The sequence below is a fragment of the Erithacus rubecula genome, assembly GCF_903797595.1.
Source record: "Erithacus rubecula genome assembly, chromosome: 5".
NCBI lineage: Eukaryota > Metazoa > Chordata > Aves > Passeriformes > Muscicapidae > Erithacus > Erithacus rubecula.
Window position 1 is genome coordinate 13,518,948 of NC_136687.1, and position 25,299 is coordinate 13,544,246.

The 25,299-nt window shown below is 39.1% G+C and overlaps 2 protein-coding genes across 5 annotated transcripts in view; one reads left to right on the forward strand and one right to left on the reverse strand.

The window, feature by feature from the left end:
• FBXL5 (F-box and leucine rich repeat protein 5) overlaps positions 1–2,085 on the reverse strand; it is a 33,039-nt gene extending 30,954 nt beyond the window's left edge. The window contains exon 1 of the mRNA XM_079307433.1: positions 1,905–2,085. Coding sequence (XP_079163559.1) covers positions 1,905–2,000 — 96 coding nt within the window. The 5' untranslated portion in view covers positions 2,001–2,085. The remainder of the gene's footprint in view (positions 1–1,904) is intronic.
• A 4,378-nt stretch (positions 2,086–6,463) lies between these two features.
• BST1 (bone marrow stromal cell antigen 1) lies at positions 6,464–24,935 on the forward strand. 4 transcript variants are annotated; one of them, XM_079307454.1, is made up of 9 exons: positions 6,464–6,746; positions 10,407–10,536; positions 11,572–11,707; positions 12,191–12,273; positions 12,868–12,944; positions 15,512–15,604; positions 17,048–17,134; positions 17,609–17,668; positions 20,728–22,006. In XM_079307454.1, the coding sequence occupies exons 1-9, from the start codon at positions 6,577–6,579 to the stop codon at positions 20,840–20,842; spliced, it is 951 nt and encodes a 316-aa protein (XP_079163580.1). In that variant the 5' UTR covers positions 6,464–6,576; the 3' UTR covers positions 20,843–22,006. The 4 variants fall into 4 exon arrangements, 3 of the variants coding, with proteins under 3 accessions (XP_079163580.1, XP_079163581.1, XP_079163582.1); XM_079307455.1 differs by lacking the exon at positions 20,728–22,006 and adding an exon at positions 22,429–24,935 and having other exon boundaries at positions 6,465–6,746; XM_079307456.1 differs by having other exon boundaries at positions 6,466–6,746; positions 19,281–22,006.
• Positions 24,936–25,299: the final 364 nt, after the last annotated feature.

Here is a 25,299-nt window from a genome sequence, read left to right on the forward strand (position 1 = left end):
AAAAAAGTAGGATAACTTCCCTAAAGCACCAAACAGCTTAGATGTCCAGTTTACTGTTCTGCCTCATATGAAGTTCGGGAAGAACAAAACAAACCGTGTCTCTGTCCTAAAGGATATCTAAGCGCCTACTTTAAGCACCTAGTTTATTCATCTGAAACATTGTAATTGTTCTCCTGGGAAGCAAAGCATGGATGCTCACTAAAATTTGTTGGAAATTACTAAATTCAGACATTAGCAGCAACTATATTACAGTGTACAGGGAACCCAGTGAACACAGGTAACATGTAATTCACAAAATTAAAGAACCCTCAAGGTCAAACTAAACTTACAAAGAGCATGGCTTTGGAGATTACAATTGCCATGTAAGCAGAACTACAGGCTTACCTAACTGCAGCATCTCAATTACAAAAGAAGGAAATTCAAAAACAATCTGTAAGTAATTTTAGTGCAAAGCTGGCATTATAAAAGTCACAGGTAAGGCACAGACCCCAAGTTCGGAAACAGGGTTAAAGGATGTAAAGTTGAACACTTTTTTTAAAAAGTGCTATTCCTTCATGCTTGCACTTATTCAAAGGAAAAAGAGAGCAAGCAAATTCCTGTATAGAAACTGCTAGAAAATGAAAGGTTATAAATATTACAAAGTGGACAGTTTTAATCAAATTTTGCAACACTTAGGAAAACAGGAATTGCTCGCCAGGAAGTTTCATCTGGCATGGTAAATTTGGTCAAAACTTTGTGGGAGGCTCAATAAGTGACAAAAATGCCTTTCTATGAACAAAATCCAAATGGCTACAAGATCTGGAGGTTTAAATGAGATCTGTTCTGCTGCTGTCAACAATACATTGAAACAGCTACTAGGAGTCAGTGGCTGTGTTTGTTTCCATTCAAATAAAATCCATCTAATTTGTGTTACGATATCACCAATTTTTCTGATGCCACAGATTAAGCTGATTGCAAATGTACTCTCGGATAAAAGGCAAAGTGAAAGAAACTACGCAAGGTCTCCCCTTCTCCTCCCCCCAGACACTGTGCTCAGCCTGTCCAGCTGGCAAATCCTGCAAAAAACAGTTCTAAGTTTTCTTTAACCTACTCGCAAATGAAGAGGCACATGAATGGATCTGGTGAATCCCAAAGCAGTGCAAGGAGACATGTAGAAATCGGTAAGTTAGCATGAACTCCCCCACGCTGCTGGCAGCATTACATTATAACTACCTCTCACGTAACTTCACCTTTCTTTTAAATGTCTGTAGCCAATCTGGCTCTCCAAGCAGCCATTTACGCCCGGAGATGGGAGGCACAACTTCTTGCAGTAGGAGTGCTGGCTGTGAAGTATTTGCCCAAATCCTCCCACAACACTCCAAGCTGCTGCAGGGAAGTTTGCCTTTCAGGTGACACATCAGCCTCGATTACTTAACTACCCTGATGCAAGAATAAAAACTACCTCTGTCCACGAGCAAAACTGCATGTATTTATAACAAAATAGCACACCTAGGGTAGCTTTCCGCCACTAGCCAGCCGGACGCTGTGCACAACAGCAAGCGCGGTCCCTGGCAGCCCGTGAGCGGCAGCGCGCCCCGTGCGCGGCCGGGCTGATTGACAAACACGGCCGGGCCGGGCCGAGCCGGGCCGGGCCGGGCCGCGCAGCAACGCCAGGCCCGCGGGGGCTCTGCCGGGCTGCCCGGGCCGGGCCGAGCGGGACACCCGGCAGGGCAGGGCAGGGCGGCGAGGGCAGCCCCAGCCCCGCGCGGCCGGGGAGCGGCACCGGCGGCCCGGGAGCGGCTCCGAGCCCCGCGGCAGCGCAGGGCAGAAGTTACCGGCGGGCCCGGGGCGCTAACAGCTGCGCACTCCCCAAAGCCTCCCTCCCGCCCCGGGGCAGCGGCGCGGAGGCCGCCCAGACCCGCTACCTTGTCGCAGTAGAGCCCCACGAGCTGCTTCATGCGCCAGTGCGGGGCGGAGAACACGTCCACCTCCTCGGGGAAGGGAGCCCATGTTCTCCCCATGGAGCCGCGCCGCTCCCGGCGGCGCGAACGGCGGCGCGATGCATCCGCACCGCGCGTGCGCCCCGCCCCGGCGTGACCGCGCCCGCCGCCCCGCGCGTGCGCAGCCGGCCCCGCCCCCTCCCCGCGGCGCGCGGCCTAGGGGCGCGGGCGGCTCCTGGTGCGCGGTGCCGGGGTGGGAGGGCCCGGCTCCGTTCTGAGGCGCTGCGGTACTGCCCCACTGCAGGTCCGATCCTTGGCAGCGCCACGGGAGCAGCTCGTGGATATAAAAGCATTTCCAGGATCAGTTAGGTTCGAAAAGGCTTCTGAGGTCATGGCCTCCAACCTGTGACCGAACACCGGTACTGGGTGCCACGTCCAGTCTTTAAGCACCTTAAATACCTCCAGCGTTGGTGGCTCCGCCACTCCTCCCTGAGCAGCCCATTCCAATGTCTAATCACCCTTGCTGCGAAGAAATTCTTCCTGATGCCCAACCTAGGCCTTCCCTGGAGCAGTTTAAGACTGTGTCTTGTCCTTTTGCTCTTTGCCTGGGGGAAGTGACCCAGCCCCACCTGGCTGCGGCCTCCTCTCAGGTGCCTGTAGAGAGCACTGAGGAACCCTTGGAGTCTCCTCAGCACCCCAGCTCCTTCAGCCGCTCCTCACAGGACTTGTGCTCTGTTCCCTTCTCTGGACGTGCTCCAGCACCTCAGTGTCCTTCTGACCTGAGGGGCACAGAGCTGGGCACAGGATCTGCAGTGTGACCCTCAAGAAAGCTCCTAGGAAAGCTATTTGGATGTGCTGCAGCAGGGAATCCACGCCCAACCTTTTGCAGCATTTGTGCCAGCAAGTCAAGTGTGTTTGTTTAACATCCAAGGCAAATGGACCAGAAACACCTGGCTGTCATACTGATCTGCTTGTGCAACATTTCAGAGTAAACAGGAACACTTGGCCAAATTGGGATTGCACATCGTTTTGACAAAAGCTGACTGTCAGCCACCATGTAGTGCAGTAAAACTGTCAACCAGCATTGCAATGTTCAGTAAATGTCACCGAAATACATTGTCAAATGCACAAGAGATGCAGCAGGCCTTTCTGACTGAAAACTGGACAAAGTCTATGGTGCAGATATTAAATTTATTAGAGCTAGTGAGTTCATAGGTGTAAGCAATTCATTGTAAATATGTTGAAATATTTTCAGCAATGTCACGTGAATTTTTAGTCCGGTATTTCTCAATATACTAATGTTGGGAATAAAATGCTGGTAAAAGCAGTAAATAGTGAACTGAAGATGAGATCACATTATGAGTGTTACTCAGCTGACACTGTGCACAATAATCTTTTTATCTCTTTATCTAAGGAGCTGAGTCTTAACCAATTGCAGTATTGGGCATATCCTTTTCCGTGAATCCTTTACTCCTCAAAGGACTTTTGAACACACTGACCTACTTAGCTGGATTTGCAAATATGTACAAACCTTGGAAAGTTAAATTCTTACAACTTCAGGGTGGGAAAAAATAGCAGTTCCACAGGAGGGAAGACAGGAAGGCGAAGCACAGGTGTTATGCAGCTGGCTAGCCAGCACAAACAGCAATGTTCACTGCTTGGCTGGTTAGCAGAGCTCTGGGTTTGGGCTTGAGCACTCATTCACACACAGGAAGCCCTGGCACACAAAGGAAGAGGAGAGACCTTGTTACTGCTGTAGGTAGACTTCTGCACTGAAGACACAAACCCTTAAGAAACAATGCTTGAAGTTCCTTGCTTACAGACGGGCTTGTGAATATGAGGTCCTATTTCCAGGCCTAAAGTATGTGGTCATACAGACAGAATCGAGGTTATTCTGCCAGAAATTCATGCTTGAGTAGTAACAGAGTATGAATGTTCCCAGCTGTTACACCTTCCTCCTGCTGGAACTTACCACTCCCATCTGATAGAAATAACAAGAGAGAACATGTTGGTTAATCATCTTCTGAGGTTCAGAATGTAAAGCTATGCTGAATTTCCATGGTTGTTTGGGTTAATATTCAGTTTGTGAACTACAGTATCTCCAGAGCAGATATGCTACCAATTTTCCTACTTTTTTTCATGGGCAATAAATCTTAGGAGAGAGGGACAGAGGCAAGGAACAGTGATCTGTATCCACCACGAATTGCCAGACCTCCGGAGGCAAGATGGGCAGCCAGTTTGTGACAGTGAATTACAGTACTACAAGAGACATTACCTGATAAGGGGATTAAAATATTGAATTTTCATAGACTACTTTAAGGCTAGATTGGTAATTGTTTACAAGAATTTACATGGAGAGATTATTCTGAGGATGCATTCTTGTTAATGTAACAGAAAACACATTATGGCGATTCGGTACTAAAAGCTGAAAGGTAGACAAATTCAGAGCTAAGGTTTTACTCTCAAGGCTATCAAACTACTGGAATCCTGGAGATTGTTGGTTTAGCCCTCATGTGAAGTATTTAGAACAAAACTAGGAACACAGATTTAAAAGTTGTGCTGCACTTGTTAAAATGTGCTGTGCTTTTTTTTTTAAGTTGCTGTGCTGAGTCAGATCAGAGGCCCTTCTGGCCTGATGTTGTGTTTCTAGAAGCTGCCAGTGAGGAAGGAAGTTTAACAGGAGTTGAAATGGGGATCCCAAAAGCTCTTGGATCCAGTTCCCTTGGGTTGTTGTGGCAGGTTGTCTATCTGTTAAGAAACCCACATCTTCTTCCTCAAGGTACTGCATCCTAACCTAGTGTGTACTTGGAGAAATACTCAGTGTCTGTCTTCATGACTTCTTAACTTATACTGTATGTTTTAAGCAAAAATTTTAGCCTTGATGCAAAAATCAGTGACAATTTTTGCACATTTCTGTATAGAAGATCACATCAGTGATGCTTCTGGTTTCTGTTAGACTCTGAAATACCTGAACAAAATTTGGTTGCAGCAAAGTTGATAATAAAATAAAATGTTCAGTGACTTCCATGGACTGTTGTAGTCTCTAATCCTGAATCAAAAGTATTGGCTTGAAACCATTTGATTAATGTTCTGGTGCCCTATCAGCATGAACATAGAGAGGTTAGGAAAAGAAATAGGAAGAAAAAGCATGAGAGAAGCAACAGGAGTAAAGTACACAATTTCCTGTATCTCCACTATATCAAGCACGACATTGCATATCAGTTTCTGAGTAAATCTGGCTTTCCTGGAGACTCTGCTGCAGGCAGCAAAGCAATTGGCTATCTTTTATCATATTTACAGCAGAAATCCATCATCAGGAATTTACTCAATGATTAGCAAGATTTTTCCCTCAGCAAAATCCACCAGCTGAGTGCATCAAGAGAAGTGTGACATTGTATAAATAAATACACAAAAAATAAAATTATATATCCACTGAGGCACAGAAGGAAAAGAAGGAAATAAATAAGGAAAGAAAGAGAGAAAAGAGAAAGAGAAAGAAAGAGAAGAGAAAGAGAAAGAGAAAGAGAAAGAGAAAGAGAAAGAAAAGAGAGAAGAGAGAGAGAGAGAGGAAGAGAGAAAAGAAGAAAGAAAGAAAGAAGAAGAAGAAAGAAAGAAAGAAGAAGAGAAAGAAAGAAAGAAGAAAGAAAGAAAGAAAAGAAAGAAAGAAAGAAAGAAAGAAAGAAAAAGAAAGAAAGAAAGAAAGAAGAAAGAAAGAAAGAAAGAAGAAAGAAGAAGAAAAGAAAGGAGGAAAAAAGAAAAAAGAAAACCGCAGAAAGAAACTCAGAAATGTGAGTGCATAGACAAAATACTTGGAGATTGATTTTTTAAGGGAAAAAATAATATGGTTGTATTTGCAGCAGTGGTATATCAGAGAATATCCTGAAGATTAGATTGATTGGTGCCTTTTGATGTTCTAACAGAGTACTCATGAAAAGAAACAGGAGGAAAATGACAGCAGAAGTTGCAGACATTGTTCAGTGCACAGGATATAAGTCTTAATCCTTATGTTTCTCCTTAGGATTGATTCATGTCTGCAAGGTAGTTTTATTTCATGGAGATATGATGTATATACATATCATCACACCAGAATGTCACTGTCCCTGTCCAGGGGAGAGATGGAAAAAGCGCTGACTAATGTTACCCTTATGTGTGATACAAGATAACTTGAATACTTGGATATTTACATTATCGTTGCTGTAACTGCATCTTTTATTTTTTTTTCCTTTGTAAGCATTTATTGATGGTTTAGGAAAGTGTAGCACAGCAAGGAGTATTAAGTGAACCAAAGGTATCCTAAGTATTTAAGTGGTAAAGGGTTTTTTTCCTCCCTTGACATATACTGTCGTTTCTAACATACGGAAATATACTGTAATTCTCTTCAGTTATCACCAGGTGGCCTTAAAATCTCTTGCTTTTCTGAAGTGGGGAATAGTTTAGACACGAGGAAATGATGTATCCGTGTGCTGCAATCGTACCAGGAAATAGTGAGCTTATAGTTCCCAGCAAGGTTTATTTTTCTCTCTTTGTCTTGTGTACTGAGCTGTAGCTAGTACTGGAAATATTAAATGTTAAGACTGCAAGTTTTAATTTAAATTGCTCACTGAACTCTCCTTTTTTATTTCTTTTTGTCTTTTAAGATTTGGATTGTCAAGAATTCATGATGATGAGCCTTTTTTTTCCTCTCTTATTTTTCTCTGTTCTGTGTATGAATAGCTTCTCAGGAGTGCAGGGAAGGAAATGGAAAGGTGAAGGTACTACTCAAAACCTGGAAAGTATTGTCATTGGAAGATGCTATGATTATATTAGAATTGTGAACCCTGCTGTTGGGTAAGTTTTGCTGTTTCTGGATTAGTTTTCTCTGTTCTAAATGGTTGTTAATCAGAAGCCTGATGTTATGCTTCTAGCCATGAAAGTGATCCTTTTTAAGCCAACATGCTTGTAGCTGTATGGAAACAGCAAAACGACTTTGATGAATGCCGTATTTTAAGTAACTGAGGCAAGATTTTTAATCCTTCAATTCTTTATTTCACTTTTTTTTGCCCTCCCCCTGCCTTATTTTCTCTAAGGGGAACACAGAGAAATGACAGGGATGGTGTTTTGGAAGTACCAAACCTGACAGCACTCCTGGAATGTCCAGCTTTGCCTTGCATGCCTGTATGGCAGGTCATGTAAGAAGGGGAGCACCTTGCTTTGTAGCTATCCTGTGGTACTGAAAGAACCTGTTTAGCTCATCTACCTGAAAAATCAAGTAGTAATCAACTGCTCAAGTAGGATTATCTGTGAGCTTTCATTGGTTGTGACAGTGACACACAACTGGAGGCAAATCACACACTTTGCTAAATTGAGCGCTTTTCTGTCTTCCTTGCATTGGAAGGGCTTCAGTAAAAAGGAAGAAAACAAGAAGGGCAGTCTCCGGAAGTTCAGCCCTTTATTCTGCCACTAAAAAGTTGCCCTAACAGTGTGAAGAGGTATTTGCTGAGGGGCCCTGGCTGGGTTCCTGTAGCACTGAATTGCTGTCTTAAACTAGGATTAGATGATATTGCAAATACCACCTAATTTCCTCAACCTTCCATTTTTAGTTCCTGTTGCAAAAGAGGAAGATAAAGGACACAAAAAAAAAAAATTCACTTTTGAAAAAGGCAAAACAATATATTTCTGCACTATAACACTCAACTCATCAGAAGTGTTTTCTTCCAATTTCTTATGAAGGAAAAAATCATCCTAATGCAGATAACACAGTGCATTAATTTCAGTGGAATGCTTCAAGCTTGGCAGATTTATAAACGTGTCACAATGGAAGGTGGAAGTAAATTTTAAATATAGATTTCTATATTACTACAATATAATATATAATATGTGGATTTAGCTAACAGTTGTGTAGGTAATCTGATCTTGCAGTAGGCTCTAGATAGGTAGAATACCTGCAGGACTTAACAGATGCCACTTATCTGAAATGGGACATGAAGAATAATATAGAATATGCTAGAAGGAGCAATGTGAAAATTTTAACCATATTGTTAACTGATTTGGACTTTTAGGGATGTAAATGCAATATTCTGGAAAACATTTCTGTATTTCTCATAGTTATGATAGTTTTGTGATCTAATGAATGCTGGTTACATTTTCACAACATGATTTTAAAATTGAGAAGTTTCAACATATCCATTAAGATATTCTTGCCCAGGAGGGCATGAAGCCAGGCAAGACATTAGGACGACTTTCCTAAATTTAGACCAAAAATAACATTATTAAAAGAAGAGCTACACAACTGATGTTATATAATGTGGGGTTTTTTCCTCTTTCCTTTAGATCTATAAGCAAATAATGTATTCCAAACAACACGGAAATTTCAAATTGTACAGGTGCAAAACAGATATTCTAATTATTTATGGCCTTTTCTATTCATTGTCTGTTTCGTAGTTGCCTCCTGTCTAGCTTTTATAAAGTCATGACCACCTGAATAGGTTTTGCTTCTGAATTTATGAGAAAATTTTCTGAAAATACTTTTGTGACTTAAGGGAAGCTAGCAATACATGCCATTACACTAAAACATAAAGATGTTTATGGGAATATAGGAAAAAACTTTCCCACTTTTTAGAATATGCAAAGTGGCAGTCAAAAGAGGCATTTTACAAAATCCTGTGGCCATGTAGAAGTGAGGAATTTGAATTAAGATCATATTTGACATTTTCTAATAGTTGTATACTAAATAGCACTAATGTTCCTATAGTACTTTTCCTCCATATTTGTTTATTTGTAGTATATCATGGAAGCTTTGAAAACAATTTTTAAACTAAATAGTGGGAAATTAATCTGTATTACTAGTGTCTACCGTCTAACATTAGAAGGAATTGTCCTGCACTGCACTCCTTCCCCACCCCATAGTTTCAAAAAATGTTTTTGCCACCTAAGAAGTTTTGAGTATCAGAGCAGAATAATCCTTTTGATTTACAAGCTGTTCAAACCTGGATGAGAAGTCATGAAAAAAGAAAAACAATATGTGAATTAAGCATAAAATTATTGATGGATTCAACTGTGAAGAAAGATGTTAAAAGTTCAGTTGATCATAACGCACAAGTACTAATATAAGTGCTTCTAGTAGAAAGCTCTTTAGCAAAATGAGACCTAAGTTTGTACAATTGTCAAAAGCCAAAGTATAACATCTTGTAATCAGAAAAAGGGTCCAAATTCTTTTATTAAATAAATCTCTTTAAACCTTGAAACTACTGATCAAGGATTGTATTACATCACTGAAAATTTTCAAGTCAAGAGCCATATCTATTTACAGTATATAGGGAATTTTTACATAGCTGTTGGAAGCATGACCAAAGATTTCTGTAAGAAAATCTCTGGTCTATTTCCTGCATAGCTCATCACAAGGGCTCCTTTAAAAGTGTCTGTGACATTCAGTGTCACAATGCAGCTCCCTAAAGAACCTGTATGAGCAGAAACCATGCTATGGATGATCAGAACACTGTATTGGTAAAGTTTGTTTACTTTTCAGGGACTACTGTTGTTCAAGCTAGAGCTTTGCAATGACAGCTATTCATGTTAGGAAGGCTGTATGTACATTACATAATTATTCTGTTCTGCAGAGTGTTCCTGGCATGGACATTGTCACAGCATTATGTGGGGAAGGTACTGTGGAAAAGTGGTGAAAGTAGAAACTCTCTTCTTGATTACTCCAGGCAGGCTCAGAGCTGTGACAGATGAGATCCTAAAAGTCCAAAGAGATAGGACACTTCCACCTGTAGATAGCCTGTCTTGTCCCTCCATGGAGGTTATCATCCCCAAGAGAGAGTTGGCAGAAGGGAAATGTTGGAGTGCAAAGCCAAGCATCTTATTTCAGTGCTTGAAATGTTGAATGCTAACAATATTCTTGTAGTTCTTGTAGCTACTGCATAGTGACAGTGTGTGTCCCACACAAACCCTGGTCACTGTACTCATTCCAGCAAGATAAAACTGCAGTCCCAGGGCCTAGAAGCAGAAGGCATCTCTTTGTCACAATCCTTATTCTACCACTGAAACTTTTTAGCAACTCATCCTGCATTTGAATCTGACATTTTAAGAGCAATATTGCATTCCAGCAGTGTTGGATATTTAGGTATGGTTTATTTGAAATGGCTTTTTGAATCTGGAGAATTTCAAAGAAAGCTTTTTCTTCAGTATTTCTACAGTGCTGGGTAGCAAACTCACTATGTATGCTCTGTCTACTAAGATTTTTATTGAATCATAATGTGTTCCTAATTGCACACTGTAAATGCTAATATTTTCCTTGTTGCTTCTTCCTTATCTGCTGCGGTTATGACTCAGAAGAGATCTCTGTGCTCTTCCTGAGCTACAAGTTTTTTACCACCCTGACTTCAGTTCTCTCCCTTAACCTTATAGGGATTTTAATTGGGGTATTTGAAGGAGTTGAGAACAAGTATCTTTCTTGCTTGGCTTTGAAAAAACTGTTTTGCTATTTGTTTGTTTCAATGGTTACAGTGAGAAGAATTGTTCACAGATATGGGAAGCATTTAAAAATGCATTTATTAAGAAGGATCCTTGCAGCATTCTACCTCAGGATTATGAATTATTTATCAACCTCACATTACACACGATTCCAACTAACAAGGTAATAATTATTTATCTTAATTGCCCTATGACATAGAACAGATTTTGCGTGACACGCATCAGATTTTACGTGACACAGTTCAAAATTGACAAGTCATTCTGTATCTGACTTGTGAGTCATTCTTGACTGGTCTGTAGTTTATAAACTAGACTCTGTCTTTTATAAACTAGACTCAGATTTGATAGCATGTTTCAATATGTTTGGCTCCATTTATTTTATGCAGTAACTTCTCAGCAATGTCTCTTTTCATACTACAGAGATCCCCCAATTCTCCTGCTGTGCTGGGAGCTCTGCCATAGTCCCTGAACTTCCACTTCTGTTTTTCCTTAAGCTAGGTGCTTTGGCTGCAAATGCTGTGCCTGCTATCACCTTTTACTCCTCACAGCTAAGTCTCATGGCAGTGGCATGTTAAACATTGAGCAAAGGCAGAAATGAGAGCAGACATTGTTCTATGCCAGAAAAGAGTAAGGGTTTGATGTGCTGGCAATTTGAAAGAACTGTGAAAGTGCAAAAAGACGTGTTGTGCTTTAATGCAGTTTTTCCTCTAGCACAATTATTCCTTATTTCTAAATGATACAAGCTAAATCAGCAATTACTGCTGTCAACATAGCTTAATTCATGAAGAGCTCTGCAAACACAGAAGTAACATCTAGACATATGATTTTTTTTCACACCATAAGTCAACACAGCAATGAGATTTCTGGTAACATGTTTCTAGCTTATAAATATCTTCCTTTTTTCCTCCTTCCCCTAAATCTGTCTTTTAAGTAAAGCCAGGCCTAACTATATTTAAAATAGGACTATATCCCTTTTCATCAAACTAGTAATATTCCTCAAGTTACTTGTGACCAAAATGTATACCTCTCAAAAATAGAAAACTGTGTTCCTTTAAAGAGATAGCTAAAAATTCTGGTTATTAGCTTGATTTTAAAAGAAATACCAAAACATATTTTAACTGTTTTCAATATCCCATAATCTCACTGTGTCCACACCTAAGTGTTGGTACATTTCTTTTCTGTGTTTTTTTTTTCCTAGTCTCTTTTCTGGGAAAACAATCAGCTGTTAGTCAATAGCTTTGCTGACAGAGGACGTCGCTTCATGTCTCTGGGTGATACTCTGTTTGGCTTCGTTGCAGATTTTCTGTACTGGTGTGGGCAGGCAGACAGCCCTGGTAAGACAATGAGTGCTATGTTAAGCATTTATTTGTAAAACCATAATGGAGACTAACTGCTGTGTTCTGGAGCAACTAAATTTGTTCTTACCCCATGAAAACTCAGGGATAGCTTCAATGTCTTGTTCTCTGTTGTATCGTGTGAATATTTAACACTGCAGTCAGGGAGGCACACATGGAAATCTAAATGGTCCTACAATGGGAATAAACCTGTTTCTCAGTCATCTGAACCTGGAGCTCCCTGCATCCCAGGAACAGAGTTAGAACCATTTCAGCTAAATTACTGGATTCTCAAAATGTCAGTGTTTGTGTAAACTAGAAAGGATGGAAAATGACTGAAAAAATATGAGAGCTTTCATTGCTATGTCAAACGATCTTATGGGTTCAGTGAGTAATGCACAAAAATACTTAGTTGCTTTCTAACGTCACTTTTTATAGTCGTTATTATCTCTCTAATAGCACAAATCACATGCCTTCCTACAGGACTGGACTATGAATCCTGCCCTACCACGGTGGAATGTGAAAACAATGCAGTGGAATCTTTCTGGAGGATGGCCTCAATCACTGTAAATATTGTATTAGTGCTGACTTCATAACCCTGCGAGTGTGTCTGGGGTGGTTCAGGAAAACATTGCTAGTTCAAAACAGATTTAGGTCTGTAACTCTACTGGATTGTTTCCCCTGATACAAATGAACACAGTTTTAGACTGTCTGCAGTGTTTTAGCATGAAAAATCTAACATTCACTTTAGCTAATGTATTAAAATTCTATTAGCTTTGTTAATATAAAGCATATACTAATCACAGTATGCACACTGCCTGTCTGCCGATTACAGATCCTAAGTGACAGTTGACAGCCTTGCTGAAAACCCTTTACTCACATATCAAACTCAACAGAGAATGCCAAAATGCTTTCTTCTTGTGCTGAAGAAACTAAGTATAAATGTGAGAAAATAACTTGAGAAGAACCATTGAATTAAACCATGGCCTTTTTGGTTCCTGCCCTTTTCACTGTAGTGACCTGCCAGGGTGCTAGTCTGGTATTTTTTTTTCTGATATTCTTAGTGGCAAAATTCTTTCCTTGGTCGCTGTTGTTTGCAATAAAATACCAAGTTATATGACAAATCTGTGAGATCTGAAAAGCATTGTTATCTATTGCAGTATGCACAGCACAGCTCTGGGGTGATACACGTCTTGCTGAATGGTTCTGCAGATGGAGGAGCTTATCCACAGCCAGGGTAAGAGAACTGACTGATTTCTGTGTAGAATCTGATAACTACAAAAAAGAAAAGTCAACCAATTATTTGGGTCTTCTGCTGCACAAAGCATGGGAAGTGTAGCTGAAAGGAGCTGTTGCATCAAAGTCTGCTGAGTTGTGGGGACAACTGTTAATTGTTCCTAGCTGAAGGAATAATACATTGTGGATGGAAACAATCCTTTCAGCTCCTGCATTTTACAAACTGCTGTGGCAAGCACAGTGAACACTTTGAAAGCTGTCGTCCAGTCATCTAATATGCTGTGGAAAGATGTGTATGTCTTCAAAAAAATGAATGTTAACAAAATTTCCCTCCAGGGATATGTTCAAGTAGAGCATATTGTTACAAGCAATGTAGCTTTCATCCAGCCTACCAGCAAACTTGGTAAATTCTAAAGGGAAAGTATTTCTCCATGACCAAGTGTGGACAGTTTGAAGTCTATTATGGTTTCAGAAAGCAAAATAAGTTTGTTGAGGATGATAAGAACAAAGATGAGCTTCCTTTTCTCCTTAGTTCCTTTTATATTAAGGACAGGTGTATTTTTCCTGATTCAGAGGTGTACCACCTTGCAGAAGTTCATCCAAACTTACATTCAAAACTTATTCTAAAACTTTAGAACTTTTACTATATGTCTGTAGTGACTACTTACCTGTGGTAAAAAATGCATCCTTCTTTACTTCAGCAACCATCCTGTCCAAGGCAGATAAAAAAAATTACATCTTCTAAAAACCTATAGATCTTCCTCCTGTGTATTCACTGAGGACTAAAAATGATTATTGAAAAGGCAATTTTATCTCTGGATAGGAGAGAAACAAGAACCATCTTTTCCAAAACACCTCCTAACTACTTATCTCTGTTCCCCAAAATGTCCATCTCTGTACACAGCTTTCAGCTAATCACAAAGACTTATACAGTCTCCTTGGGTTGGTCAAGTAGTCAGCTGGGATCAAACCTTCTGCAGGTGGTAATGCCTGGCAGCAGGCCAATATCCAGAATCTATTCTGGGTAGGAAAAAAACCTAAAAGGTTGGAAATCTTTACACTACGTCTTGCTAGAAGGGTTAGAAATCTGTGGCTTTGAAATGCCAGCATCTCACAAAAATAAGATTTCTTATTTTAGAAATGGATTCCTTATTTCTGTTAATTTACAGATTCCTTAATCAAAAAACATCACACACACACATTAATTCCACCAGTTCCCTGGGTTGCCAGTCTGGTGGTATTTTAACCAGTGAAATCACCACTGAAACTCAGCCTGCCAGGCAGAAAACAAAGCCAGTTACTCCATCTGTTTTCTTTTCTGTGTATCTCCTAGTCCATTTATGACTGAATTTGTTTGAGAGTTCATGTTTGAGAAAAGCTAGAAGCTGAATAATTAATAGCAGAAGTCCAAACATCAGCCCATAACACCTGAAAGATCTGCCTGTCTTCCTAACCACCTCTCTGGTCTGTTTTCAAGTATTTCAAAGCCCCTTTCAAAGTTTATTCAGTTTTAAAGTTTGTACACTTAAGTCATCATTAAGTCACCTGATACCATTTCAGTTAAAATTTATTTCTCATTTCATGACAAAATAACTTTTCTCATTCACACAGTATGAATTTAGTTGGCAGTTTTCTTTAATAGCAGTAGCCAGTTCAAATATTGGTTTGACTGAAGTCAGTTGTACATTGTTCCTCCACAGTTTCTGGCATCTCTAGTTAAAGATTTCTCCAGATTTGGGATCAAGCTTTTTTTTTTTTTTTTTTTCTGGCAATAATGTACGCATGGCTGAGTAAATGGAATCTTTATTTTTTGTTATATTTTCAGTGTGTTTTGGACAGGCTTGCATGCCTTGGACAGAAAGGCAAACCAGCTGTTGCAGCTTCTGATCTCTGGTCAGCCACTGCTGTACCTGACTTAACCAGAGGAAGCAACTCTTGGTATCTCTCCTCCTGTTCCACTTCTCCAGAAATTTAAAATAATTTGCTAACTTCATGAACCAATGGATACTGACAAGCAACACACATCCTGTGCTTCCATGGCAGAGCCCCAGTATCTGCCTGAAGGCACCAGGAGGACAGATCCACATTGTCCCTTCTTCCCCATGGAGGTCTCAGAACATTTAAAATGGCTAAGAGACACTGCAGTGCTCATGCAGACATTTAAGAAGCATGTTATGAAAATAGCAAATCAGAGGAGAGACCTAGGCCCAGACTTGGACCAGGCATTCCCTGAGGACACAGCCCTTACAAACTTTCTGAGGGGCAAAAAAAAAAATTCTAAGATTGGAAATCATTACATTACATCTTGCCAAAAGGGTTAGAAATCTGTGGATTTGAAATACCAGCATCTCACCCATAAAATCAATCTGGAGACATTAAAATAAACTTTTAGATTTCATTTCTTCTTACATTAGATATTATGAGGAAGTATCAAATGCTTTTTGTTTTGTTTTTGCATTTTTAAAAGTTCATTCTGTTTCACTTTTAGGTGAATTCATTAATGTAGAGGAGGAAAAGACAATATAATTTTCATGTTCTTTGTAGTTAATTTTTTTTTTCTTGACTCAGTTTTTTTGCAGATTATGAAATACCTAATCTCCAGAGAGGCAAAATTTCACAAGTTGTCATTTGGGTTGTGGACGATATTGAAGGACCAGATATGTAAGTTATGTTTTAAAAAAAAAAGTTTCTCCCTTTTAGACCTATCTTTAAAATTTCACCTTATCTTTTTGTTTGATTATATTTGCATACTACTTAAAGCAAAATATTTTAGATGCTTTCATGAACACAGAAGACACAACATGTCATTCCCAGGAAGTATAGAAATACCAGCATTAGGGAAAATACAAATAAATTCTAATATTAAATCTGGAGCCAACTCTTGCTTAGATGTCTATGTGAATCTGAGACCCTGCTTGAAGATTGAGCATGAACAGTTTTGTTAAGAGTCAATCTGAATTACAGCTTAAGTGCTAATGAGTGATATTTCTCTTACCTTGCCATATGCACTTTTCATTTTCACCTATCCTAACTGCTTGAAAATTTGTAGAAGCAGGCAAATATCAGCAACAGCTCTTTTTCTCTCAATAATTAATCCAGTAATAACATGCAGGCTTTAAAATTGTCTATTATTTCTGGTAATTTAATTAAAGCAAAAAAACAAATAAGTATTGAACAAACATAACAAAACTGATCAGTCCAAACAAAATAGTCTGTTGTGTATTTTACCACCATTCTGTGGAGTCTGCATAGCTGGTTCAGATTAGCATTTCTCATTCTGTTTCTCTAAATCAAAGACTTATACCCTCTGGGAGGGGAAAAACATACAGCTCATCTTTGCAAAAGTTGCCCTTTTTGCAAAGAAAAGCTAAGCAAGCACTGAATGTTAATTGTGTTTCAGTAAATGGATGCATGGGAATAATCATATATATTTATTAATTGTTTTCTACAATTACTTTGTTGGTCTCCATATGATTTCTTTAGTTAGGGTATTTAGTGACCAGCAGATAAGTAGCACTAGCCTTAACTTGGTGAAAGTTTAGAGGTCTCAGTAGGTAAACTTTCTTATACTAATTGGACTACAAATTAAAAAAACCAGTGCTCGAAACAGGAGCTGTGTTTAGGATTGTTTCTGGGTTCTTTCTCTCCATGTTTTTCTATTGTTCAACATTCAAGAGAGAGAATCAACTTCCAACAAGTACAATTGTCATTTAATATAATTAACTTTTTCTATAAAGACAGTAGCATCAACTTTATCACTACCTAAATAGTTGCCAAAGAATATTACAAACAGAACACTAACTGTTTTACAAAATTATTTAGATCTTTATTGTCTAGTCAAATATTAAATGTGGGATTATTGGTGAATATAATCTGAAAATGCTACACTGGATGAAGTTAATCTTCCAAATTCCCTAAACTAAGAATAACTTGTGAAGCAACAGTAATGTAAGCAAATACATAGCAGTGTACACCATTCTTCTGGAGGTATTACAGAATACAGAAGAGGCAAAGTAGTGGGGATTTACTTTATTAATTCCATCAAGTTCAATGAAAAGTTATATAACACAAGATTTGCAATAATACTGAAATCCTTCCTCACAGAGATTCCTGTGGAGCTCATACTGTAAAGACATTAGAAACTAGGCTGAAAACTCTTGGTTATGATGTCATTTGCACTGACAATATCAAGTAAGTGAAAACTTTTTATTAATATGCTGTATTTGTAGAAACACCGTATCTATTTTCATTTTTACTGTTCAATACTGAAGTGTCAATAATGACATGTCTTCAGGAGGGACTGATATGTTGAAGAGATGATGTCACATTTTTCAGACTTGGCATTTTTTGGTTTGAATTAAGCAAAACACTACATCTTATTGTATGATTGAGTGGGATATTGGACTTACTCAATGTCAGACACAGAAGATGGCCTCATGTATTTGGATTTAAATTATAAACAACAGTTAAAAACATGACTGAATGTCTTCAGAATTACCAGTTATTCACAATACGTTTCACAGCTCTAGTTGTTCCCATAGATTGTAAGATAAATTTAATGAAGGGAAGATTTAAACATGATACTACTAAGAATTTGTTTCACTTTCTCATTTTTTTCTTCAGTTGTCTGTCTGAAAGGTGCTAAATAAAATGGTATTTTCACAGGTCTGTAATGTTCTTACTCTGCCTGGATAATCCTGATGATTCTAAGTGTGCCCTTGCATCGTAAGTAAAAGAAGTTTAACCTATCCTCAGTGTCATTACAACTGAATAAATTATGCAGAAGTCAACAGTTCAACAGATCCCACCTCTACCACCTGTTATATATTCCCCATATGCAATATACAGTGGTCTTGAATTTATTACTTACTGTGGATTGAGTTAGCAGTTTCTAGTCACAAATTGTGCACAGCTGTCTGTGAGCACCTGCTGTTCAAAATTAGGTGTTAATGGGTTCTCATTGATCACACAGCAACACTGGATATTGTTGATGATGTGAAGTTTGTACATATCACTGTTCTGATATAAAATCTATTACAAATTTGAACTTGCTTTCATTAATATGATTTCTTGAATAATCAAAGTATAGATCAAATGACAAGAGAACTAAAGGACATTTCTCCAGCTACTGGAATTTTCAGTTCTAAATTTTGAGGAAGTTTCCTTTTAATCTTCCAATTTGTGTTAAACTTAATCTCTCTATTTTAATGTATTTACCATGGGCTAGTGAGTTATCTACAAAGAATGCAGATTATATCCAAGATGTAAGTTTTTAATTAGCAAGCATTGCTGCCAAACTCCCTACTTATCTATATTTATCTATATTATATAAAGAGCATTAAATTAATTTATTATGTATTTCAGTGAATTTAAAGATTAATGTTTGGAGTTCTGACTATGTTTCTTAATCTATATGCTGTTGGGTGTATAGATACACATAAAATACTTAATGATCTGAATGAGAACTTCCTCACTGTTTGGAATGTTGTGGAACATATAGATACATAAACACTGTTTTGTAGTCACATTCTTTTTATGGATAATCCATGCTTTATTTCTTACTGTCCTTTCTTCCCTATTCAAGCACATGCAAATTTTTGTTTGTTAATATCTGTGTGATATTGCAATGATAACTTCTGCTGTGGAAGTCCTGATTTGCTGCCCCTGGTTGAGGCAGCAGAGAGGTGCAACTCCAGCTTGCCTGCCTCTGGGAGAGGCTGTAGTGCTTCATGCAGTACAGACAGAAAAGGAGGTAGATATCACCTTCTTAACATGTGTCCAGTTTTTGGTACACACTTACAGAGAAGTGAGTATTCCCTGTTCTTGCTGGTCACTGAAAAATTTTACTCACCTTGCTATGCAACATTTATTGCATGCAAAATATATCCTAGCACCAGCATAGAAATGTTATGAAAATGGTGGGTTTATAGATACCACTGATAAGCTCCAACCTTCTTCTAGGCAGTAGATCACAGAACAGACTTCCTGGTAGGGCTTTGGTTGGTTACAAAATGCCACTTGCACAGTGGATTAAAATAGGGTTTCCTTGTTCTGCCACTGAATGGTAAGGCTCTTGTTCACATGTCAAATGAAAATACAGTTATCCCTTTCAAAATAACAGCTGTGAACATAGTGACAATATTAACAAACTGGAAGAAAAAGCACTTCGCAGGACTTTGGAAAATACAATATAGTATTGAGCTCTTAAGAGAAGATTTTTCTCCTCTCCTACATTTTAAATAATTTTCCTCAAAGTTTTGTGGTGTGGTATGTCATTCAGCTGAGGAAACCTGGATGAGGAGGTTTTTGGAAACCATAAATATGTTTCTCCTTTCAGCTAAGGGATGAACATGCAGTTCTGCAGTTTTGCCAGATGGCGTTTGCAGTGTGTAAGCAGGGGAGCAGCCTCCCCTTCCTTTCCATCCATGGCAGTACTCAAAGTAACAAAACCCCTGGGGTATTTGAAACACTCTCCTGGGTAACTCCTGAGCAACTCATCTGTACTCATCCTACTTAGGAAAAGTTTCCTTGCTTGTTTCCTTCATGAGCACTGTATTTCATCCTGTATGCATGGCACTGTAATAAGTTTGATTAATTTCTTATATATCCCAAATCACAACAGAGCTTCCCAATCTGAATGCAAAACTATCATTGCCTCTCCCTTAACTTAAATACTGCAAGCCAATGAATACTTACATTCTTCACAAGATCACTTAATTCTCTGCAGTTAATAACACAACTTCCATGGAATTTTGCTGCCTTTTCAGGAAGAGCCTTAAGCAGATGCATATAAATGATTTGATGATTATCTTCTTAGGTACATTTTCTGTGTGGATGGATCCCTGTTCTGTGATGGGGGTGGTTTAGTCAGTAGGAGTATCACTATTTGGAGGGTGTATCTCTTAGGAAAAGTTTGTTTTGCAGAGTAGCTGTTCTCAATGTTCATAATTGCCATAATAAACAGTGAAACAGGCATGCAGGCTCTGATGCATTCCCTTTCACAAGGCCTTTTTGCTATTACAAGGCTGATAGCTGCCCTCTCAGCTTTCAGAGAATAATGTCCTGAGCCCAGAACCATCAGAGTTGGACAAGTGACTTTTTATGTGACCACAACTCCTGTTACATTGGCATAGCAAACGAGAGAGCTGGGTCAGGGTAGCAGAAGGATGGCCTAGAAGGTGCTATAATATACCTGGGGCCTCTTGCCTGGTTGGGGTGCCCCTTAACTCCTCTCCAGACTTGAACTGTGTTCCTGCTGAGTCCAAATTTGGATTTCAGCTTGTAAAGGTGTTAGGGAAAAACTTGTGAGTAAAAAATCCCCACTAGAGGGCAGAGATGGCTTACAAATGTACGCAGGAAGGAAGCCAGATGCAAGCTGTTAGTGGTGGTATGTATTAGCTGCATTATTGCAATGTCAGGGAGATACAGAAATGGACCAGGATACTATTGCACCAAGTGCTGTGAAAATACAGTCCTCCAGGACCACTGCTGTCTAGAAGAGCATTATAAAATCATAAGCATAAGGCCAGAGACAGCAAATGGATGTGGGGAGACAAGAAGGCTCTGGAGTAAAAGTATAAAGAAGAGATCCCAAGGTTTTGCAAAGATATTCTGTTTACAGAATCATGATAGGAAAAGGGAATTTGTTGGCAGGCTCATATAAAGAAACTTCTAGCTTAGCACTTGGGCCACAAACTTCACCCTTGGCAAAAAAACCCTGATACTTAAAAGAATCCTAACTCAGCTTTGTGCTGTGAACATCCTGTTTGTTTTCTCTTCTTCAGATCTGCACCAGCAGCACAAAGAGGACCTATATCTTCAGACAGTGGAGGCAGCTGGAACAAGCTCATTTTTGTTTCTTTTGCAAGCTTTTTGTTCAGATTTGCTTTAGTGTACTGAGTTAATCAACTGAATCCATATCCTCTGTTTGCTTCAGCTGGCTGTAAGTTTGGCTTCAGCTAATTTCTAACAGTAGTTTCCCCCTACTTTTGGGACTGGCAAGCCTGCATATTAAAACCCTGCACACTAGATACTGGCTTATTTTAGTTTCAAAAATTATCCCACTGCTACTAAAAAGCCTCATTTTCTTCTTCTAGAAGAAAATTTTCTTCATTTTATTTTTCTAGAAGTTAATTGCTGTTTCCTCTTGTCTTGATTCTCCAGAATTAAACTGAGTGTAATACTTCCTGTTCACATATTTCAGAAAGAACAATGATGCTATGCCTGTCATGCATCACCCACAGAGATTACTTGTTTGTAAAACCATCCTAGCATCTGACCTTGGAAACCAAGGGACTGATTATCATGTTTCAGGAGGGCAAAATAAAAATTTAGGTGGAAGAAATCTTAGATTGCTCACTTGATACAAGATGCAGTAGATCAGACAGTGGACAAGTAAACTCATTTTCATAAGTGGTCCAGTATTTGGGCCAAACTTAAATACAAGGGTACAGCAAGATTCTGGGTGCATACAGTATTTTACCACATAATATCAATTGCTTCATTATCCACACAGCTGTTCCTCAGCTGGCTGTTTCCTGGCCACTGGATGGCAAATAGTCAGAAACACCAGGTCTAGAAAGTTCCACAGGTTTTCCACCACAATGTGATTTATGGTATATCAAATTCAGATAAGACCTGCCAAGTCAGACATTGGCCTGCTTGCAGTGAGCTTGGATAGCAGGGCTCAGAACACACTGAGAAGAGAGCAGATGCCAGCCTGAAGGTTTCTTGGGTTACTTGTGTGAATTCCAGTGCTCCAACTAGATGCTCCTCTAAACCACCAAGACATCCAGCTACCAAGATGACATATAAATCTTCAGAAGAAAATCATCATTCTACTACAGAATAACTTCATGTAGATATTTTTGCACATTTTGTATTAGCTTCTGTATTATTTATTTGTGTTTGTATTGACTGGTTGTTGGGAAACTTGAGGAGGATGTTCCTGTTATCTCAGTGAATCTGATTTCATGGTCCATAGTAGATTTACATCCTTTCAATCCCTGATGCAGCTGTATCATGTTGTATGTTTGCAAGATAAAATATTTAAAATTTGTTGTAGTTGCTTATTTGTCTTGCTTCCCTGCCTGTAATGAGCTTTAATTTGGTTTTAATGCAAATCTCTTTAAATTGCACACATATTTGGGTTTGCCAAGGTCAGAGGTGGGTTTAAGCTCCAGCTTGAATGATTTTTGTATGTTTCAGACACAAAAAATACTGAAAGTACAAAAGTGCTGAAATCAGAAGTTACAAACCTTTGAAAATCTGTGCTGTATTGTGCCTTAGAATTGTTCCCCATCTGTGCTGTAACTTTAATCCTTTGATTAGTTCCTTGAACATACTCTTCATTTTTAATTTGTTTTTTATTTCATGGATTATTTTTTACAGCAGATTCCAGAGTAGCAAGAAAGGTGTCTGTAACACAGTCACATCTCAGAGAGCTAAAGCCAAGCAATTTTTATCAGTCTTCTGTCTGCCCACAGCAGATCACATCATGACACATTTTGAGCCACAGGCTGCAGAGAAAGTGTGTGTGAGGCTCCCAGGTGTCCATGCTGCCATCAGGGCTGGTGTGTCCTACCTACTGAGCTGTGTGTGAGGTCCAGAGAACAGCTTAAAACCATTAACCATGTGCTCTTTGGCAACTTCCATCCACAAGCCAAGCACTCCAGCTGGCCAACTTTTGCTTTCCAGCTTAGGAAAGCTTTCCAGCCACTGCATGTGATTGACTCCAGCAGCACAGACAGTGCTGGCAGTTACCAAACACTCAGTAGAAAATGCTAAATAATTCTGTTTTGGAAAAAAAAAATAAAATTAAAATACTAAGTAGGATAGCTACAATTTAAATATCTGAGGTTATTTAATGCATAACCTTATGTCAAAAACAACACTCTCAGAACTTCTTGCAGTGTTTTCTTATTTCTAATGTTCTTTCCTCTTTTCCCTTTTCTTCAACTCAATAGCAAAGACAGCAATTTCTTTTCTAATGCCTGGTCAATAAAGTGTATCAAGCTTGCTTTAAAAACTTGGGAAGATCTGTAGAGTCTTTTAGCTAACCAACTAATATAGTAAAAAAAAAAAAAAAAAAAGCAACAAGACAAAGTTCTAGACACAGGTTTCCTGAGATTTTTAGAGGCAGCAAATTTCAAGCTGAGTGTGAATCATTTGTTTTGAGCTTAACATAATGTTTTTAATTTGTGCAAAAGAACAGTGTGACTGGCATTTTGGAAGCTGAGGGGCAGAAAGTGTCAGCAAAGCAAGAAACAATAAGGTCATTTGTTACTCCCAGAGGGAGGGAGAGACATAAACACATCTTTTTTTAATTTCTACATCCAAAAGGATGTGAATAGCACTATTTACAGATATATGTTATACTTAATTGGTGACAATCAGCAGGTGAGCCTGTCTTCAACACTCACAAAATGCTCTGATTAGCAATGTAAGAGCTGTGCCAAATGTGGAGAAATCATATTGTCCAAAAGGCTTCTGCCCTTTTTCTTAAACTCATTCAAGCCTGGGGAAGTTCCTAAATACAGATTCAAGATGTTTCAACCATTCATATTTTTACTAGCGGTACTACAAAAACATCTGTTTCCAGATGTGAATTTGAGGGAGAAAATGTTTCAGATGAAAACAATATGTATATCACTTAATTTTGAGTCCTGTTGGATGCCAAAATCCTGTGTAAATCTATTAATATCCAACTTATGGCAAATTAAAACATCATGTACACAAGCATTACAAGGTATACTGCATTTCTACAGGCAGAACTGGAAGATACTAAGACTAAGGCAGTGTTTCCTACTGTGCCCATTTTGTGGACTTAAGAACTCAGTTATCTCACATTCTTCATTCCTATATAGAAGTTAAAATAATCTCCCCTCCTACTAACCTATTCTTTTTCTTTTTGCTACATGCATTTCAGTCATTGTATCTGGCAGAAGCTGAGCTCTGATTCACAGTAGTTCCTTTTTCCAGCATGTATGTGCACGCACACACATACATCTGCTCACACCTGCTCTGCCTATTTTTAAATTCAAACTCTTGAGTGCTCTGGAGTAAAAAGTTACAAGAATAAAGCAAGAACAAGTTGATCACCTCTCTGCCCTTTTTATACTGCCATTGTTTATTTTTGGTGATATTGGTCTTCTTGTGATATTCAGCTGACATGACTATGTTTTTATTCAACAATCTTAACTGTAGATAAATGTGACCTGAAACCTGAAGAATTTGAATAATACTTTTTATTCCATGAAAGCTAACTCTTTTGATAGTGTACTTCTCAACTGAATTACATAGAAAAAATTCTGGTGTATTTTGCATCAACAATAGTGTGAAGTGAAAGAAGACTGCTTTTAGCAGAGCCAAGAAGTTTGGTTTAAAATAGCTCAGTATGGGGAGGCACAGTATCTTAATTTAGCCAAATGTCAGGGTGGCTCAAACACTCCACAAGTTTTTTATTTTCAGGTTTTTCCTAATTCCAGCTTCTGCCCAGTCTAAACTTACATGCAATTTTATGTAAGAGGCAAAGACTATAACCTGTCAAATTTTGTTTATAATCTGCAGGCATCTGATTTCCTAGCTTCCTGGAGATTAGGAAGGCGAGCTCTGAGTTCCTGATTCCCTTGTGGCTGCAGCACAGTTCCAGTGCAGGCTGGCAGGGAGACTGGTGCAGGAAATTGGAGCTGGGAGAGTGGCACATGTGTCCCCTAGCAGTGTGCACAGAGTGCTGCCTGGCAGCCCCCCTCCTCCCACCTTCTCCCTTTCTCTGCAGACACAGCTAAGGCGAACCTGATCTCCTTCAGATGACTTACTTTGTATTTTTAGCGGAAGATGTGAGCAGAAAATGCTGCTGCTGGAAATTCTATAATAGGAAAACAAAGGTGGAAATTATAGTACACATTTCCTTGCAGCAGCAGACAGTGCTGTAGTCTCTCACTTGTAGCCATTTCACCAGGAATATCTGTGTGCTGTGGAAGCAGTAAGTGTGGTAAGTTCAGGCAGAGCAGTCCTCCAGAATTCCTCCATTATGTCTGGAGTATCTTATGCTCTTCATTACAATACTTAGCAAAGAATTATTTTTAACCCAGTAATGGCATTTGTCTGGGCATCTCTTGGTGATTAGACTTGATATGGTCTGGCATCTGGCATGAATGCTTTGAACAGTAAATTAACAAAGAATCTAAGTTTTGTAGGCAGAAACCAGTTGTAAGTCAAGACTGTGGTGAATTCTGAATGACCAAACTGCAGAAAGGTGGGGTGTTTTTCCCCATTTGGAGCAGGTAAAATCAAGAGTGCTAAAGAAATGACAGGCTTTCTATCTGCTATACTGCGTCAAGGTACAGATGTGGAAA